This window comes from Manis pentadactyla, chromosome 16, assembly GCF_030020395.1.
Source record: "Manis pentadactyla isolate mManPen7 chromosome 16, mManPen7.hap1, whole genome shotgun sequence".
Lineage (NCBI taxonomy): Eukaryota > Metazoa > Chordata > Mammalia > Pholidota > Manidae > Manis > Manis pentadactyla.
The window spans coordinates 52,874,656-52,894,174 of record NC_080034.1 but is presented as its reverse complement, the minus strand read 5'-3'; the positions used below and the strand labels follow the sequence as shown (position 1 = coordinate 52,894,174).

The following is a 19,519-nucleotide window of genomic DNA, read 5'->3' as shown; positions in this document are numbered from 1 at the left end:
CAAAAGAACCCCAGGTGCATCTAGGAATTTGTATTAGATATAGAAGGCAGGCAGGTATGCGGATGTCTTGAACCACCAAAGAAATCGACCTAGACTAGGATGATACCTGGCACAACAGTTCTCTAATTTTGAAAGCCTATGATCTGAGTATGTAGTGGGCAAGAGCGTATTGATTAAAGACATTTCTAAGGAGCGTGCACATTAACTATCCGCACACTGCTACACAGGGATGGAGTGCCGTCCCCTGTATAAGAAGCAAGTGAAGACCAGCAGGGAAGTAGAGGCTGTCCCACAAACTGAAGTAGGCATCCATGCCGAGACTCTCTAGGCAGGCAATGCCACAAGTGGAGGATCATTATAGCGCTCAAGTTCAGAGGCAGAGGAGAAGGACCAGTGACAGGGAGGGAGAGAGAAGCCTAGCCCTCTAAGAGGTAAAGAGAGTTCCCATTACAATTACAACACTTGATTAAGCAACAAGATTTTCTACTGGAAGTCACATAAAAAATAACTGTAATAATAATTTACTAAGACAGTAGAAATTTAAAGAAAAATACTCCTTTCAGTGTACAGTACAGCTGTATCATTAACATACCAACCACTAAACACGATCCTCTTCAGACAGAGACTGGCTGCCCTCAGGGATGGGCCGTTAGGTGAGGAGGAATTGCTGCTCTTGGTTTAGTTTCGATGATTCTTTGGCACTTAGTAAAGTCATTGTGCCTTTTAAGTGGAGACCCCAAATTCTCCATGTGACAAAAGATTTAAAATTAAAGAGAGTTATACAATATTTACAGCTGGTATATCCCACAGGTGAGACCAAGCTCACTGGTCCAGCTGCGTGGAGTCTTCAATGCTTTGTCCAAAACCACTCAGTGTTATGAAGTCAATTAAATAGAAGAGGTGAAAGGGGCAATTATGAAATTCCTGACTTTTTTGCCTTGGTTATATGTCTATAATTTGCATAAAATAAATAATGTAAATTAAATCAAAATCAGCATTAAAATTTGAAATGAGAAAAATAAAAAGCACAACAACATGGTATTTTTAAGGCAAAACAATTAAGAGAGCTCTTTAAATAGAGAATTTATTACATCCATAGGCGATAAAATCCCAGAGCTACTGTTAGGCATGTAAACACAGACCCTGTAAGAAAAAAATAATTGAACACAGCATTAGTTTTATTAAGTTACTTGAGGGAACATCTTTTTATTAAGAAAACATACGGACTATTATATAGCAAAGTGAAAAAAACCCAAAAACCTTAGATTGCTCACTAATGTACCACAGTCCATGAACTACCTGCCTATCAAAAAATCCCCACACCTTGAAATCATTTTCAAAGCACAAATGTATCCAATATGCAAGAAAACTTTTCAATAAAAGTTTAGAATCACAAAAATTCCGTGGTCATAAAATATATGTATATGTACTACACAGGAACACACCCTTTATGAGGAAACTTTGAGCAAAATTTCACTTCTATTTAATTTAAAAATATTGATCAATCCAAAATGTTAAATGTGAGTTAAAACACAAAGACTATTTTTTGGGTACATGAATCTTCATTCCCTCTTATGGCTCAAAAACTGCAAAAGCAAAGTAACTCCTTAGAAGGAGGGTCATCAATTGAAGCAGAAAGATCACAACTCAAAAGCTTGTTCATGCTATCTGTGAAATATTCCGTCTTGACTTTCACTAAAAAAAATTCCAAATAGTCCGTCTACTACTTCTATAGCTTTTCTTCTTCCTTCCTAATTACAACCCTTAAATAGAATTCGTGCCTCATATCGAATTTACCGAGTATCGTAATTCTTCCAAGTGGTAAAGATACCTCAAGACAAATGCTGGGCATAGAAGCCACAGGGCATTAATATGCAAAGAAGTAAAAAGCTAACCTTTTCAAACAATATTGCTTCTCTCTCACTTACCAACTTTACATTTCCCTGTATGGCCCCAGAAGATGACTGGTTAGCCAGAGACGGGTAAGATTCCTCAAGGGAGGAACAACCTAAGACAGGCACAGTCGCAGGGGGGCCATCAGGTGAGAAACTGGGGATCAACAGAGGTGAGGCTTAGAACCTCACCCCCCCTTGTCTTGAGAGAAATCTTCTGCATCCGTGGATGTTTTGTTGCCCTTGTCTAGCTTGGATTAATACTTAGTCTATAGGCACACACCTGATCATCTACATTTGCTCTCTTACAGCACTAAACTATGTTTTCTACCTTTATCTTGCATCTACCTACCACTTCAGCATTTTATTAAAAGTAATAATAATAATAAGGGAGAAATGTGGGATTCACATATAAATCAAGTATAAAAATCAAATGAATATTCATATCTGACCTGATTGTCTGTAGTTCATGATGCGTGATCAAACTGAAAGTTTCTGTGATGACTGCCCTTGTACTGTTCACCATGTAAGAACTTATTCACTATGTAAGAATTTGTTCACCATGTAAGAACTTGTTTGTTGTGCTTCAGAAGATCGGAGACTGATGAGAATTAGGCTTGGGGTGGATTGATTGTGCATTGAGTCCCCCGTACAGAATTTTATTGTTGTTAACTGTTAACCATTTGATCAATAAATATGAGAGATGCCCTCTCAAAAAAAAAAACCAAATAGCTATAGCTCAAAGATAATGCATTACCAATTCCATCAATTATAAAGTATTTAATTTTTAAATTACCACTAAGAAAGGAAAAATGCCAATCACCGGCGGGAAATTGTTAAGATGTTTTCTAATTTCAGAGATGTTAAAAGAAGAGAAAAGTTAGGTTAGAATCAACGAAGTGCAAATTTGTCTTTGACTTATTTTACAAAACTTATTTTTCACCTGTTTTAACTACCTAGATACAAAAAAGCTCACCTGCTAAATATTTAATATTGTCAAGCTTGTGTGACTCGAGCATAGTTTTAAGGCCAGCAACCTCCGTGTCTATCTTCCTGTCTGTCTGGGTGACACCACGATCTTGCTGGGCATGCTTTTAAAACAGAGATTCATTAGTGTTAAACCACTTTGGATGCGTTCCCTCTGCTCTGCCAGTCCCAGAGGTCCTTCCCAAGAGGAATATTCCAGTATTCTCTCACAGAAGGCTCTTTTAGGTTTCAGAGGTCCCAGGTAATACAGGGTAGAAAAGAAGTAATGCATGCCATAACTCAAAAACACAGAAGTCTCCACTCCTTATTATTCTCAAGCACTGAGATTTAAACTCTCATTAAGATAATCAAATATTTTGTTAGGTGCAAAAAAACTTAGGATACTCCACTTCTGGGTATATACCCCCCAGAAATAGAAAACAGGGTCTCTAACAGCTATTTGGAGGCCCATGTTCACAGCAGCATTATTCACAATGGCCACAAGATGGAAGCAACTCAAGCATCCATCGACAGGATAATCAAAATGTGGTTATGTTCACACAATGGAAAAAAGGAAGGACATTATGACACATACTACAACACAGATGCCCCGGAGGACATTGTGCTCAGTGAAATAAGCAGCCACAAAAGGACAAATACTGTATGATTCCACCTGTATGAGGTCCCTAGAGTAGTCAAACCATAGAGACAGAAAGTAGAAGGGTGGCTGCCAGGGGCTGGGCAGGGTGGAACGGGCAGTTGGTGTTTCATAGGTGAGTTTCAGTCCTGTAAGATGAGAAGAGTCCTGTGGATGGATGGTGGTGATGGCTGCATAATAACGTGAATGTACCGAAGGCCACTGACCTGTACACTTAAAAATGGCTAAGATGGTAATTTTTATGTATTTCAGTTTTAAAAAAACCTGTGACATTAAACTGCATACATCTATCAACACATCATTACACACAGCAGTAACCGCATAAGATGAAGCAAAGATGAATAAAACGACTAAGTCTCGTTTCTTACCAATGCCACCATTTCTGTCTTTATTTCCAGCAGCTTCCTTTCATTCAATGAATACTGAAACAAACAAGTAATGTAGGTCAGATTCTGATTTATTCTTTTCTCTCTCCTCTTCTCTGGTGCCTTAAATATTCTGTCTCAGTACTTCCAAGAATATGTAATACTAGAAATCCCACCCCTTGAGATAAAGTAGCCAACTCGCCCCTCTCCCTTGGATCTGCTTCTTGAGGTTTCTTCTGTATGTTCACTCACTGCTCCAGCATCTGGATTCCCTTTTGTCAGCCTTCACCTTTGTGCTACATGTTTATCTCCGCATCTCTTCTCTGCGAAGTCTAGGTTCCTCTCACTGTTAAAATAGCATTCATTCCCTGGGGCCAATTTAGATGGAGGCTGAGTCAAGTGCTTTTTGGCTTTGGAGTGTTGAAAAGAGTAGGAAACAGTTTAATTTAGGGGTTATTCCACTGTAACTACAAACAAAACTGGTCACTACTTGGGGCTTAGACAAAAGATAGGAAAGATAAAATTGGGAAAAAAATAGTTTCAAGGAATATTATTCTGTGACACAGATATTGCCTTGTGATTATAAAACATAATGTAAATCAGTAGCTACAACTACACTAAAGCATCACTTGTTGGCTTTAATTTGAAAAACAAAACAAAACAAAAACACTTGGGCTCAGTCACAATGCAGTGTTACTAAAGGAACTGACTAGTTCTACACAGAATTAAAAGGGTATCCTGCCTTTGGCTATTAATGTCTATGCAAATATTTAGGCAATTTGGTTGACATTGAAACCAAAATCAGACATAGCTCTTCAGTGGTGGGTATTAGCTTTTAACTGAGAAGATTCAAATTTGTAATTTAAGTGAGTAATTAAAAATTCTTCACTAACATTGTACTGGGGGAAAATTAATGCCTCTGAAATATCTAGAACCTTCCTGGTTATAAAATTTCCCCTGGAACTACCAGGGGAGTAGATTATCATTACTTCTAAGCATTGTTTAGAAGTAACAGAATGGATGAAAAAACCTCAAACCTCAAACTAAGGACTAGTATTAGGACCAAAGCATGTTCATCTTTCTCTTTATAAGTGTCAGGGTTTCAGATGAGCAGAGAGCTATATGCATCATATCACCACCAGAGGGTAGGATGCAACTGCATTTTCTGTGAGCCTTCAAACTCGTCTTTACAACATCAATGTTGATTCAGTCCCAAGAGAAAAGAAAGGCCTAAATTCTAACACTGCTATGATTTTTAACATCACATCTATGTGGCTCCATCTCCTTGCACCCCACAGCAGCTTACAGGCCATCCTGCTTTTCAAACAATTACCACAGTTCATTTAATTGAAACAATATTATAACTTTATTATATAAGGGTATGAGAGGGTCAAATAACTCATCTTTATCAATGCATGTTTAATACATGCTAGCTGCATAACAATATACTATACTGTCCTGCACTTCAGAATAATTCAAGTTTAGGATTACCAAGAGCAACTTCTCGGCTGGTAATTCATTGGCTTTAATCCATGTTCACATTCCCTATTTCCGAATCTCCTAGATATATGCTTCCCAGCTTAGTTAGCTACAGGCATCTTCTTAAATCAAGTGAATTCATAATTTTTGCTAAATATACACCTATAAGGACAAAGGTAGCTGAAAGTGTTTCTACATGTCACATGCTAGTGATTATTTTAGTGCTAGTAAGTGGTTTGATCTTCACTGTGGAAAAGTGTTTTGTGAATAGGAGAACAGATAATATGGGCATAATAATGGTTTTGAACAACAAACATCAACTGTATATCCAGTTCTCTGTTAGTGAAAAATGCTTTTCTCTGCTCTATTTCATATTATGCCAAGAATAAAAAAGATATCTAATTAATATTATCAAACCCAAATAAGGCCTGAACATGTAGATGGGTTAAACATCACTAGAGGCAACCCAACACATCTTTTTTTTTATTAAGGTATCGATATACAATCTTATGAAGGTTTCACATGAGCAACGTTGTGGTTACTACATTAACCCATATTATCAAGTCCCCTCTACATAGCTCATTGCAGTCACAGTCTGTCAGAGTAGTAAGATGCTACAGAGTCACTACTTGTCTTCTCTGTGCTATACTGCCTTCCCTGCTGACACGTTTTTTCCAACAGAGAACCTGAAGCATACAATTACTGTATCCCTATACTTACTGCAGCATTATTTACAAGATCCAAGACACTGGAGCTACCCGAATGTCTACTGAGGGATAAACACATAAACAAAATGTGACACACACACACACTACTACTACTACTACTACTACTACTACTACTACTACTACTACTACTACTACTACTACTACTACCACCACTACTACTACTAAGCCATAAAAAAAGAAGGAAATCTTGTCATTTGTGACAACACAGATGGAACCTGAGGGCATTATGTTAACTGAAATAAATCAGAAGAGAAAGACAAATACTGTACATCACTTATATATGGAATCTAAAAAAAAAACCAAAGAAACAAAGCTCATAAGTACAGACAACAGATGCGGGGTTGCCAGAAGTGGGCGTGGGGGTGGATGAAATGTGTGGAGAGGGTCTAAAGGTACACACTTCCAGTTATAAAATAAGTAAGTCCTGGGGGTGTAATGTACAGCATGGTGACTATAGGTAATAATACTGTATTGCATATTTGAGAGTTTCTAACATTGAGTAGATCTTAAAAGTTCTTTACAAGAATAAAAAATTTATAGCTATCTATAGTGTAGGATGTTAACTAGACTTACTGTGGTGATCATTTTGCAATACATACAAATAATGAATTGCTATGTTGTATACCTGAAACTAATATGTCAATTATGGTTCAGTTAAAAAAAGTAAAAAAAAGTGTTACTGTGGAAGCTCTGAGGGAAAATAATTGTATTTATGTGCATTATCTTTGAAAAAGCAAGGCTAGCAGACCAGTATTTCCAAAGCTTTCTTAGGTCCTGTGCATGAGCCTACAAATTATTGTTCAGGCATATATACCCTCAGCCTAATTATTTACAACAAACATTTTGTGATCTCTTCTTGGTAACAAATGTATAGCACTACTTTTCCTACCTGAAAATTTCTATTTAACGTAGAGGCATTTAGAATTTGCGTTTCAAGAAAACGCAATAAAGTCATTGAGATTTCTCTACTAATAAAATAAAACTATGCAAATATTTTTTTGATCTTGTATTTCAGGATATATTTTAATATTAATTTAATATTAAGTCAGATAACCAACTTAACTTTTGTAGAATCAGGTGCTGTGGAGGTTTAAGTCAGTATTAAATAGATCAAGATTTGAGTTTAATTTCTTTAAGTCTAAGTGACATATAGTTTAGTACCTCTGAGACAAAAAATGATTTAAACTTTATTTGACAAAGATTTTAATTATAATGTTACTTTTGAAAGTATTAAATTTATACCCTAATCCAAAAATAAACTAGTAATGACATACAAATATTTAGAAAAATAAATTAGTAATGACATACAAATATTTAACAGCACTTGTGAAACTATATATGAACTCAGACTGGACCAAGCTTTCCATCCTGCAAAAAAATTAATTCATACTCCATTAGTAACATACCAGTAAAGTAACATACCAATTCTTTCACTCTGCTCTTTTCTAGATTGAAGTCTAATTTGGTATCTGTTCGGACTTTGATCATTTCATCCTAGTAAGAGGGCAAACAACAAAGAGAGACCCAAAATAAGAAACCCAGACTTTCTGAGGATGTGAAGCCTGGAAACACTGCCTCCATTGCTTCCAACTCAGGGGCAGCCCGGGGAAGGGGCAGGGCCAGGTCTCGCAGGGAAGTGGAACTAGGGGCAAATGATGCTATAGCTGCTATTTCTCCTCCATCAGCTGGCTCCTACTTCCTGTTCTTTATGAACCAGTTTTGAAAGATCCTGAAACACTGCCATTTTCTCTGCCTTATAAATGAGTTGATGTATCACCCCTGGGACTCAGCAAGCTGCTTACAGGAGTTTCTCACATTTCTTCCTGCACATGCAATATTTTGAAAGGTCTGAAGCAATGAAAAAAAAAAGACCCAGTCTGACCACAGACTCAGTCCAACTCTGTTTTTGTTTTTTTTGTGTGTGTGTTCTTCCATGCCTTTATTGGTGACAGCAATGGACAAGAACAAAGTCAGGCATAGCAGACACGTCTTAGGTCAGCTCCATCTTGAGACTTGCTAGGCATGTACACAAATAACCCCCTTTTATGCTGAAGTCGGTCCCGAGTGCTTTACTGTTGCTTTTAACCTCAAAATTTACAATATAATCTCCTTGTGGATTTATGAATAAAGCTGTTCCTGGGACTCAAAGGAGAGATAAACTCAAAGATGCAAAATACTACATTCTGGTTTAAATAAAGCCTTCTTTCCGACACTCAGCAAAATCTTTTCTTCTTTTCAGCATCATGTCCTTCCCACTTAGAAAGAGATAAAACAGCTGGCACGTAAGCATTTTAACACCCTGTGTCATTCTCTAAAGATAGTCTCTTCTAAGACAATCAAAGGGTTCCACATGGCTACTTTAGAAAATTTCCATTTAAAAATGACTTAATTCCTCCTGGAACATATTTTTCTTAATGAATTTAGTTACAGGTATCAGTAGTTTACTAATTGGCTGTATTCTTAGCTAAATCTCCCACTGTGTACTTTTGAGACATCTTACAGAAATATTTAACACAGTATTAAAATTTTAAGAACATATAAAGTATCTCTGACATTTATTTATTACTAAGCTTATGTAATTGCAAACAAGCAAGAAACAGGATCAAGGATCTTACCATTACTTGTTGTTTTACCTGATGTAGTTCAAGTTTTATTTTCTAAAAACACATTAAGAAGAAACAAGTCAAGGATATGTTTAGAAGGTTAGAAGAAAAATATAAAACTTGGTAACAAATATTAGAACCTGCACCTATGTATAAGTTCTTCAAATCCCTCCCTCAGCGATCTTGGCTACGCTGGGAATACAACATCAACTGCAGGTCTCGGTAGCAGAAAAATGAGTGTGAAGCCAGGACGGCACGACTGTTTCTAACACACATTTACCTTCAGAGGCTCTTTCTTTAACTACCTCCTTCGATTTTTCTTTTAACTGATTCTGCCCTCAAATAGCTGACTTCAAGGACAATGCTGAGAGTTTTCAGCTTTACCTTTTTTCATGAAGAGAAGGGATCTTCCCTTAAAAGTTTTCTTATAAGACTAAGATCAACAGGCAGTAAGTGAACTTACGTTTTGGAACTTTAAATAGAACTGAAAACAAAAAGTAAGATGCGAAGATAATACTTATTTAAATGCTGGTCCCATCTGCCATACTTGAAACTAAGGGATATTTTAGAGCCGCATTTATTCATAACCCAAAACTGGAAACAATTCTAATGTGCACCGTACTAGAATAATGTGGCGTATTTCACATATGATAGACAAAGGAAAAGAATGATCTACTGCTCTAAGACACACTGTACGATCCCATCAGCTGAAGTTCCGGAATACTCAAAACCAGTCAATGTTGAAGTGAGCCAGGATACCGGTCTCCTCAGAGGAGGGGGTTCCAAGAAGGGCCGTAGGCAGGCCTGGAGTGCTAGTAATGTCCTCCCTGATCTGACTGGCAGGGTACATTGTGTCAAGATGCATCAAGATGAATACTTGTGCACTTTCTGCACATTATGTCTCAATGTCTTAATAGAAAGCATTTCATAAGTATGAGCAGCTCTTTACCTCATTTTCTGCTCTAAGGGCTGAAAATTCACTCTTCTCCAAAATAATCATATCTTTTTTCACATTAGCAATCTGAGACATTATTTGCTGAAGAGTGATCTCCTAGAAAAAGAACAAAACGTATGACCTAGTCCAGCCAAGGAGGGCCCCCTCCCACTGCCCCTACCTTCGATCAGCTTAATGAGAAATTAGAAGGCTGTGGGCATGAGAAAAGAGGTTCCGAGGAAAAGAATAAAATCTCAAGTCCAGTGTCACTGTCCAGTGGATCACAGCTGAAAGGGTGGCAGTCTGAGGGCCAGTAGCTCAAAAACACACTGCTGTAATCCTGGCCACACCTCTATTTCATTACGTAGGATTGACTAGTGTGGTCAGTTTCCAGGCTGAGTAAGTTTTCAAGCATAAGGACTCTACAATAGTTGGCTAAATAGCTTTGAATAAATATTTATGCCACTGTAACCATTTGCCTCTCGACTATGGTTAAAATTACATGTTTTTCAAAAGAAAACTGTATCACAAATAGCATCCCACCTTTAGCTTTAAAATTTGCTCTGACAGCTGACCTGCTGCATCTTGGTGACCATGTCTTTGTAGACGATGTCCATGTTGGCCTCTATGGTCTTGACCAATGCAGATACAATGATTTCCGCTTGTTGAGTAGTAAACCCTAAGTGAACACAGAGAAACGATTACACTCAGGAGACTCTGCCAGAAAAAAAATCCCTTCATAGAAAGGGAGAAAATGCGAATGTACACATCTGGGATGAATGTCTGACATCAGAAGCAGGTGGAAAGCCTAGTGTGCTGGGAAGATGAAGAGACGAGATTCACAGGTTGACGTGTCTGTCACTCTAGACAGCTATGACACATCTGAGCTCATTTCCTCATGTAAAATGTGGGGTTGGGCTGGCTGATCGCTAACGTCCTTCCTAGCTGTCAAAAATCCTATTTTCAGAGACTGTCTAAAGACATAGGGGATGCCTGCAATGCAATGCAAGGTCAGGGGAAAAAAAGCAAGACTCAAAATCATGGATAAAACTTACTGCTTTTGTAATCAAACAAAGATTCTAGGTAATTTTTACTTTTTTCAAAGTTAATTTTTATAATGGCTATGACTTCCTTAATTTTAAAATGTATATGTTAGTAAAAAATCATTCACTTAAGTGGGAAAGCTCAATTATTTTATATCCAGCAAAAATCAGTCAAATCATGTATTATATGAATAATAATTTAGCTGTTAACTTATTTAATGTTAAGAGACAAAGTCAGTTCTTTTGGTTTTCTTCCATAGTTCTCTTTAGTCACTAGTGAGGGGGCCCAGATTAGAAAAAATATATTCTCCAATGCTCAATAAATATTGCTGAATTGAATTATACAAAGATTCAACAGTGTTACTCTAATAACTTTAGGTAGTAACTTACATTTCACACTGTAAATTCTAATGAAATGCCTAAAATCAAATCCCTTCATAAAAAAGGGAGAAAATGCGAATGTACACAATGTCTGACATCAGAAGCAGGTGGAAAGCCTAGTGCAGTGGGAAGATGAGGAGACGAGACTCACATGCTGACGTGTCTGTCACTCTGAACAGCTATGACACTTCTGAGCTCATTTCCTCATGTAAAATGTGGGGTTGGGCTGGAATTACTGGAAAGTAATTATATTAAATACTTCTATCTGTAAGAACTTCAGAAGAATCTGTTGATGGTTTAATTTGTGTGAATAAAATTATAACCAACACATTTTGGACAATAAGCATAGGGCTATAACTAGAAAAAAACAAAGACAGAGTTGAAGGAGACAAAACAAACCTCCAAAGACCTAGTTCCTCCACTTTACCATCTTAAACATATACAAGTTTTATTTGTCAAAAATGATACAATTTTAAGGGGGTGGCGGGAGGATCTGTGGCCATCTTGGGTCCACTGCAGCCACCTTGACTGTCACATTTAACAAAATTAAGATGTTCCCTTAATATCCAACACCTAGTGTATGTTGAATGCCCCCATTATTGCTAATAATGTCTTTTTACAACCGGTTTCTTTGAATATAAGAACACAAGGTCCACAAAAAGAAAAAGAGAAAAAAAGTAAGAATAATTCTGCTTATCAAAATAACTTTAGATGCCCCAAAATAAATTTTGATGAAGAGGCCTATTTTTTCAAGTTTAAGAAGAAAAGCTGTAAAAATCATACAGCAGCTGGCAGTTTTTTCAGAGTGCATTCAAGTATATTATTTTTCTTAATACTCCAAAGGCCTTTGGGGATTCTCTTCATGCCCATGCTACCGAGGAGCAGACAGAAACAGAGTAGGGAGAAAGGACCATCCAGGCTTCACAGCTGGAACTTGGCAGGGGCTGCACCCAGAGCTTCTAACTCCCCCATATAAGGACAGATGAATCCACTCGATCACCTTGTCCCAGGCCTGTGAGGCAAAGCCACAGAGAGCAGCTTTTCAGACATGCACATGTACAGCTGGCTAATATATATACAATGTAAAAACAGATTTTTTCAAAGGCGTAACTGTTATTCTGAGGCTCTGATTTTGAAAATGTATGTGTCACAGTACAGACACATATGTCACATGTCAGAGCAATCTTTTATATTACTTAACAGCAATAAGGGGAAATGTTAGTTTGAGTATTTAAAAAAAGAAAACAGTAAGTTGAAATTATCAATAATTGGTGCTCAGCACCATTTTAATTTCCTAAAAATTTTAAATGTACACAAGATGCACATAATGGAACTATCACTCTTATGCTCCTGAAAGTTGCCACAGGGACCATTTCTCAGTCTTGCCAACAGGTGTCTAAATTTTTATCTATAGCTATACTTCCAGAGTAATACTATAAAAATACACTTCACTTGGACAAACAGAAAGTGTGTGTGAAAAGTCTTAACTATATTGATAAAGCAAAATGTCCTTCAACAAAAAGTAAGGACTTAAAAAATGGGATTGACCAAAAGATGACCTGTAGACTTAAAGGGAAAGAGAAATATGAGAAATTAGATAAATCATTATCTATAGCATTCTTCCATGGACCAGGTGCCTAGTCTGAGAGATTACCATTTTCTTCGAGTAAACACACTAAGGCATGAGTGTCAAAGTAGAGCTTCCTACTCCCAGAAGAGGTGAAATCTCTTGCTTTGTACTCCAGCTGCAGGCTCCCAGCAGAGAGGCTTATCTCTAGAATAGAAAGCAAAATAAGGTTCAGAACAGGGCCTACTGGTAAACAAAAGCAACTCAGCACAGTGACACAGTAAGGCATACTTCAAAGACCTGTATTTTATAATAGCTTTATTAAGATTAATAATTCACATACCATACAATTCACTCATTTCATGTGTACAATACAGTGTATCTACAGAGTTGTGCAACCATCCCCACAATCAATTTCAGAACATTTTCGTCATCCCAGAAAGAAACCCTTTCATCGCCTTTAGTTGTCATGCCCCATCTCCCTGCTCCCTCTCCCCCAGGCAACCACTTACCGCCTGTTTGTAGATTAGCCTGCTCTGCACATTTCATATGAATACAATCATAAGGTACATGGCGTTTTGTGACTGGCTTCTTTCACTTAGAGAAAAATCTTGCACGTTTTCAAGCTTATCCATCTTGTAGTATGTGTCAGCACCTTTTTTCTTTTTATTGCTGGATAATATTGCATTGTATGGATATACTATTTGTTTCAACCTATTCCTCAGTTGAAGGACACCTGAGTTGTTTCCATTTCTTGGCTGTTACAAATAAGGCCACGAGACACATTCATGTTCATGTTTTTGTGTGGACATGTTTACAATTCTCGGGTTTATACCTAGGCATGGACTGCTGTATCATATAATAACTCTATGTGCAGCCTTATGAAGTTGTGCCAGACTCTTTTCCAAAGTGGCTGCACCATTTTTTATTCCCAAAAAAGTGTATGAGGGTTCCAATTTCTCCATATCTTCAGCTCTATGTCTTTTATTATAATCATCCTAGTAGGTGGAAAGTGGTATCTCATTGTATTTTGATTTGCACTTCCCTGATCTTTTCATGGTTTATTGGCCATTTGTATATCTTCCTGAAGAAATATCTACTCAGACCCATTGCCCACTTAAAAAAATCGGGTTGCCTATTTATTACTGAGTTGTCAGAGTTCTTTACATATTTTAGCTACAACCTCTTCACCATGTTTACAATTTGCAACTTATTCCTTCATTCTGCAGGCTGCCTTTCATTTTCTTGATGATGCCTTTTGAAGCACAAAAGCTTTTAATCTCAATGAAGTCCAATTATTTTTTCCTTTTTTTCTTGTGCTTTGGTGTCATATCTAAGAAACCACTGTCTAATTCAAGTACACAAAGACTTATACTTATGCTTTTTTCTAAGAGTTTTATAGTTTTAGCTCTTATATTTAGGTCTTTGATCCATTTGAGTGAATTTTTATACGTGGTGCAAAATGGGGGGGTTCAGCTTCATTCTTTGGCATGTGGATGTCTAGTTGTCTGGCACTATTTTCTCCCTTAAACTGTCTTGTGATTCCTGTCAAAAGTCAAACTGACTGTAAGTATAAGGGTTTGTCTCTGGGTTCTCCATTCCATTCTGTTGACCTGTATGTCTGTCCTTATGCCAGTGTCACATTTCCATGATTAGTTACAGCTCTGTAGTGGGTTTTGACATCAAGGAAGTGAGTCTTCAACTTTGTTCTTTTTCAACTTGTTTTGGTTATTCTGAGTCCCTTGCATTTCCAAATAAATTTTAGGATCACTTTATCAATTTTCTGCAGAGAAGCCACCTGGAACTTTGACAGAGATTGCATGACATTTGTAGATTAATTTGGGAGACTACTGCCATCTTAACAATATTAGAATCTTCCAACCCGTCAACAAGGGATGCCTCTCCATTTACTTAGGTCTTAAATTTCTTTCATGTTATGTAGGTTTCAGAGTAAAAGATTCTTCACCTGACTCCTATTCTCAACCCTTCATTACTAAACACTTTAAATGAAATTTTTAAGCAAAAACATGATATGGACAGCACCCTACATATCTGGTGCTTCTGTAAGCCTATAGCAGTGGTTCCCAGCTTACTAGCAACTTAGAGCACTAGGGTGGCAGTGGTCACAATTAGCAACAAGGTAAGTGCATGAGATCCAATAATCACTTTGTACCAAGCACTGCTTGCAGACTGGCAAAATAGAAAATGTAGCAACTACTGTATGTTTGTGTGTGCTTAATGGAAAAAGGGCTCTTAGATTTAAAGAACCACTAGCCTACAGTACAAGGCTATATATTTGGCAAGGCATACAAAGCTCGTCCGAATTTAGCCCACACTTACCCTTTCAGCTTTCTTTCTAGCCACCTAAGCTATTCTGTGTCCTGCACTTTCATACCAAGGTATTCCATCCTTAAGCTTGGCCTTCTCCCCTTTCTCAACTTGTGAATTTTAGGTATCTTTTCTATCCCTCTTCATTTAATCTGACAGTTTGCTAAGCTATGGTTCAGGAAGAACAGTAAGCTACACTGCACGGTTCTCTCTGCTATCTCCACCCAGGGCAGGAGCAGCCTTTATTTTATTTTATTCATTTATTTATACATTTATTAAGGTATCATTGATATACACTCTTGTGAAGGTTTCACAATAAAAACAATGTGGTTACTATATTCACCTATATTATCGAGTTCCCCCCAAACTCCATTGCAGTCACTGTTCATCAGTGTAGTAAGATGCCACAGAGTCACTACTTGTCTTCTCTGTGCTACACTGTCTTCCCTGTGACCTCCCCCACACCAAGTGTACTAATCATAACATCCCTCAGTCCCCTTCTCCCTCCCTCTCCACCCTCCCTCCTCCACCCCTTCCCTTTTGTGCTTTGGTGTCATATGTTAGTCCCTTCTTGGAGTCTGTGAGTCAGAAGCAGCCTTTATCGCCCCCTATCTGTATATACTCAGCCCAGTACACATAGCTCTTTCAGAGCATTTACTATATTATTTCCATATCTGTAATATTTTTTAGTTCAGCTCCCCAGGAGCAGCCAGTCTTGATGATTTCTGTATTGTTAGCATCTAGCAGCAGAGAGCCTGACATACTGTAGGCCAAAAATAGTTTTTAAAAACATACTCAACTGTAAGACTTCTAAGATCTGGATCATGAGACTGATTAGAAGGAAATTCTGAGATGATCTCCTTACACCTCTTCACCTATGGTCTTTCCTTTCTATGCAAATGAGCTCACTTAAGTCTGGTACCTCTTTTTTTCATCCTTTATTTTCAGTCTTGGAACAAAAACTGACCTGCATGAGAAAAGACCCTTATGTCTACTGACACAGAAGAGACCTAGCTAAGAAACAGGGGAGGGTGAATGAATAAATGAGAGCAGCTCTCAAGGACTCCCTACAGGCACCCCATCCATCTTACAACCGTTCTGGATGTTCCACATTTAGGGAGCTCAAAAACATTTGGGTCTAGAACTGGCTTGTGAGGAGCGATGGGATTATTCTAGTCCCAAATTCCTTGTTCTATTAACAAAATATCATTCATATGATTTAAAACAAAACACCTTCCTCACGCACACATACCCCAAAACAAACTGGCATGACAACTTCTAAGCAAGAGCTAATCCCAATTTAGAGGTTTAGTTTCTTTTCCTACTGGAGGTTTTTTTCTTTTCCAAAATCAATTGGAATTTTTTTCAATTGCAAGCTTATTTCAAAGAAATACAGTAGTGTCCCTCACCAGATGTTTTGCTTTCTAGGGAGATCTACCAACAGATGATCCTCCTGACATTCTGTCAGGTCAAAAACAGCCCAGGACTGCTTCACAAGGTCTTGGCCATTCACTTCGCTTCATTACATCATGGCTCACATCATCACAATAAGGGTGAGAACAGTACAGTAACATTTTGAGAGAGAAGCCACATTCACCTAACTTTTATTACAGTATGATGTTATAATTACTCTATTTTATTGCTAGTTGTCAATCTCTAACTATGCCTAATTTATAGATTAAATGGAACCACAGCTATGCATGTATAGGAAATAAAGTATATATAGGGTTAGGTATTACCTGTGGTTCAGGCATCCACTGGAGGCTTGGAACATATCTTCTGCAGATAAAGGGGGACTACAGGGTATTGCTGTCTGAAAAGGGGAGAAAAGGGCTGGCGTTCCAACATCTGCTGACAAGGTGGATGCATCTACCCTTTGGTCAATGTCAAAGGGTAAGGCCTGGGAGGCAGCAGTACTCTGGCATCAGAACACTTCTGACTCATTTCTCCTCCTTTACTGTGACAACAAATGAGGCCCCAAAACTACGAATTCCCGCTAATCACCAGGAAGTAAGTAAACCAAGTGACCTGAAAGCGCTTGACATGTGATTCTCCTTGCGGGGGGGGGGGGGGGGGGGGGGACACATCAGCATACCAAAGGGACATTAAAAACTCACACAAAAGCAGCCCAAAGTTAGCCTTGGCCAGAGGAGGAAACCAAGTACAAACGTCTTATTTCAGAACCTCCTTAAGTCTAAACAGGCCTGGGCACCAAACCAACCAGTAGGCTGAAGACAAAGGAACATAACCCACTTACTGATGGGTAATGGGCACAAGCGCTTGGCTGTATTTCCCCATATTTATGCATCCAAGCTCACTCAAAAGAATGAGATCCTTTGAGACTAATTCCACAGGAGTATGTTTCTGATACATCCGAAAACTGGTGAGAAAGAACACTCTCCCCTTTTTGCCCCGTCATCTTGAATTATGAGGGGAAAAGAAATCACAAGTTACCAACTTGTCAAAAAAGGCAGCAAAAAGCAAAGCATGGGACAGACGCCATCTCTGACTCAGGACACTGACAGTTCACCCCTCCTTCCCCACCCTTTGTAAATAAAGCTTCCTTCGCCTCGTTGCTCCCCCAGCCAAAGGCATTCTTAACTTCCAGATGCAGCCAGTATTTACTGGGTATTTCTATTGAGAAAAAAAAGAATCTGTAAAACAGCCACCAGTGTAGTTACTGATGGCTATGGATGGATATGTACAGACTACCCCGTGATACTACTGCCAAGTCTGCTAATAACGATCACCCAAAATGATATTTTTATAAACAATTTCTATCTAGTAAATCGACCCTGTGTCGAATTCTAATTTTCATTCAGGGCACTGACTGCCCTTACTAACTTCAAGAATTTTATCAAGGCTACCTTCTCGATGAAACCTATTCTGATAACCATATCTAAATTCGTAACAGGAGGCCCATGACACTTCCTACCCGTTAAGTCTTACTTTTTCCCTATAATATTTATCATATTATGTATATAGTATATGGATTATGTACATTACCTATGTATATATATGTTACATCTCTATCTGTATATTCATATACCACTTCCTTTGCTAGATTTCAGCTCCAAGAAGGAAAAGAATTTGTTGACTGATACAGCCCGAGTTTCTATAAAGTGCCAGGCACAGAATAGGCACTAGTGCTTAATGAATGAGTTGATGAGCCCACTAGCGTTTGAAAGGAAACTGTAAAACCAGCACTCCGTTTCCCAGAGCTGCGCTGCGCAACCTCGCAAGCCCCGTGCACACCCCTCCGCGCGCGTCGCGCCCAGCCGCGCACCTGACAAGGCAGAAACCGGTCGCCGGCGCCTAGCGGCGGCGCCACCTCCCCGCCCCGGCGGCCACACTCCCGGCGGGGACTCCGTGTATGTCCCGCCGTCCCAACCGACAAGGCCGGGCTACCGCGGCCCAGACGGCGGACCGGACAGGCCTTCGCCCCCACGCCCGGAGGCGCCCGGCGACCTCGGCTGCCGCGCCCTCCGGGCCTCCGCACCGCCTTAGGTTCCCGCCCGAGCCCCTCCGGCCCCGTGAGGCGAGCCCCTCCTCCGGCCGCCCGGCCTCACCTCTCCTTGAGGAAGCGAGGGCGGACACCCGGCCGCGGATCGGGCGGGGAGAGCCGGCGGCACAGGCGACGCCCGGAACCAGCCCCGGCGGGCAGCTCCACGCGCCGCCGCGCCGGGCCGGGGCAGCGGAGGACGCCGGGCGCGAGCGCCCCCAGTCTGCGGGCGGCGGGGGCGAGAGCAGGAGGAGCAGCGGGCGGACACGTGACGCGCCGCCGCGGCGCAGCACCCCCAGACCTCCGGGGGGCGCAGACAGGTAGCGGCCGCCCGGGCTCCCGCACAGGCCGGCAAACGGGAAGAGCAGAAGGCGCCGGCGGCCCCGCGGGTGCTTCTGCCTCTCGCCCGCCGCCGAGCCGCAGTCCATCCCCGAGGCCGTCACTGTCCTGGACGCGCGCTTATACTGCTCACGCGCGGCCCCGAGCACGCGCGGTCCCGACCGGGTCCGACGGCGGGAGCGCGCGTGGGCGGTGGCGCTGGGCCCGCCCTGTCCTGCTCGGCGGGCGGGGCTCGGGCGCGCGCCGGGCGGGGCGGGGTTCTGGACGCCGCCTAACTGGCGACGCCGGGCCCGGGGACCGGCGCGGTTCTGCCTCAGGCTCTGTGGGCAGCAGGGCGGACCGATAGGCGTGCCCAGTGCTGAAATGAGCTGTTCGCTGCCAAAATTTGCATATTCATTACACTGGTGTCTTTCAAATGACCTTAATTACCCTGGCGCCTTTCAGAATACCGTGAAAAACCTGCAACCCGAGGCTGCTCTTGATTTTAGTAACTTTTCCCGTCCGGAAGTCCCCCAAAGTATGGCGGACTTTAGTAAAAATACACAAGGTGCATTTTCAAGAATTACTAACAGGGCCGAGGGACCAGCGCTCACACAGTCAATACCTTTTAAACTTTCAGAGCTTTTGTTTCCGGATTAGTGCACCATGAAAATGAGAAAGTCTCAGTCTGGGAATTTAAAACGTGGGGCATGCACGTTATATGAGACCTGCTGATACAATAAAAGGATATCCGA

General features: G+C 40.2%; 1 protein-coding gene across 4 annotated transcripts; it reads right to left on the bottom strand.

Annotated features, from left to right (window-relative positions):
- Positions 1-1,068: 1,068 nt before the first annotated feature.
- On the bottom strand, positions 1,069-18,999 carry MCUR1 (mitochondrial calcium uniporter regulator 1). 4 transcript variants are annotated; one of them, XR_008994248.1, is made up of 9 exons: positions 18,514-18,999; positions 12,704-12,823; positions 10,201-10,304; positions 9,641-9,742; positions 8,704-8,745; positions 7,495-7,582; positions 3,885-3,938; positions 2,869-2,983; positions 1,069-1,143 (listed from the first exon to the last, which is right to left on the bottom strand). XR_008994248.1 is itself a non-coding variant. In XM_057493649.1 (9 exons), the coding sequence occupies exons 1-9, from the start codon at positions 18,872-18,874 to the stop codon at positions 1,088-1,090; spliced, it is 1,008 nt and encodes a 335-aa protein (XP_057349632.1). In that variant the 5' UTR covers positions 18,875-18,992; the 3' UTR covers positions 1,069-1,087. The 4 variants fall into 4 exon arrangements, 3 of the variants coding, with proteins under 3 accessions (XP_057349632.1, XP_036747310.2, XP_057349633.1); XM_057493649.1 differs by having other exon boundaries at positions 7,511-7,582; positions 8,722-8,745; positions 18,514-18,992; XM_036891415.2 differs by having other exon boundaries at positions 7,511-7,582; positions 18,514-18,980.
- Positions 19,000-19,519: the final 520 nt, after the last annotated feature.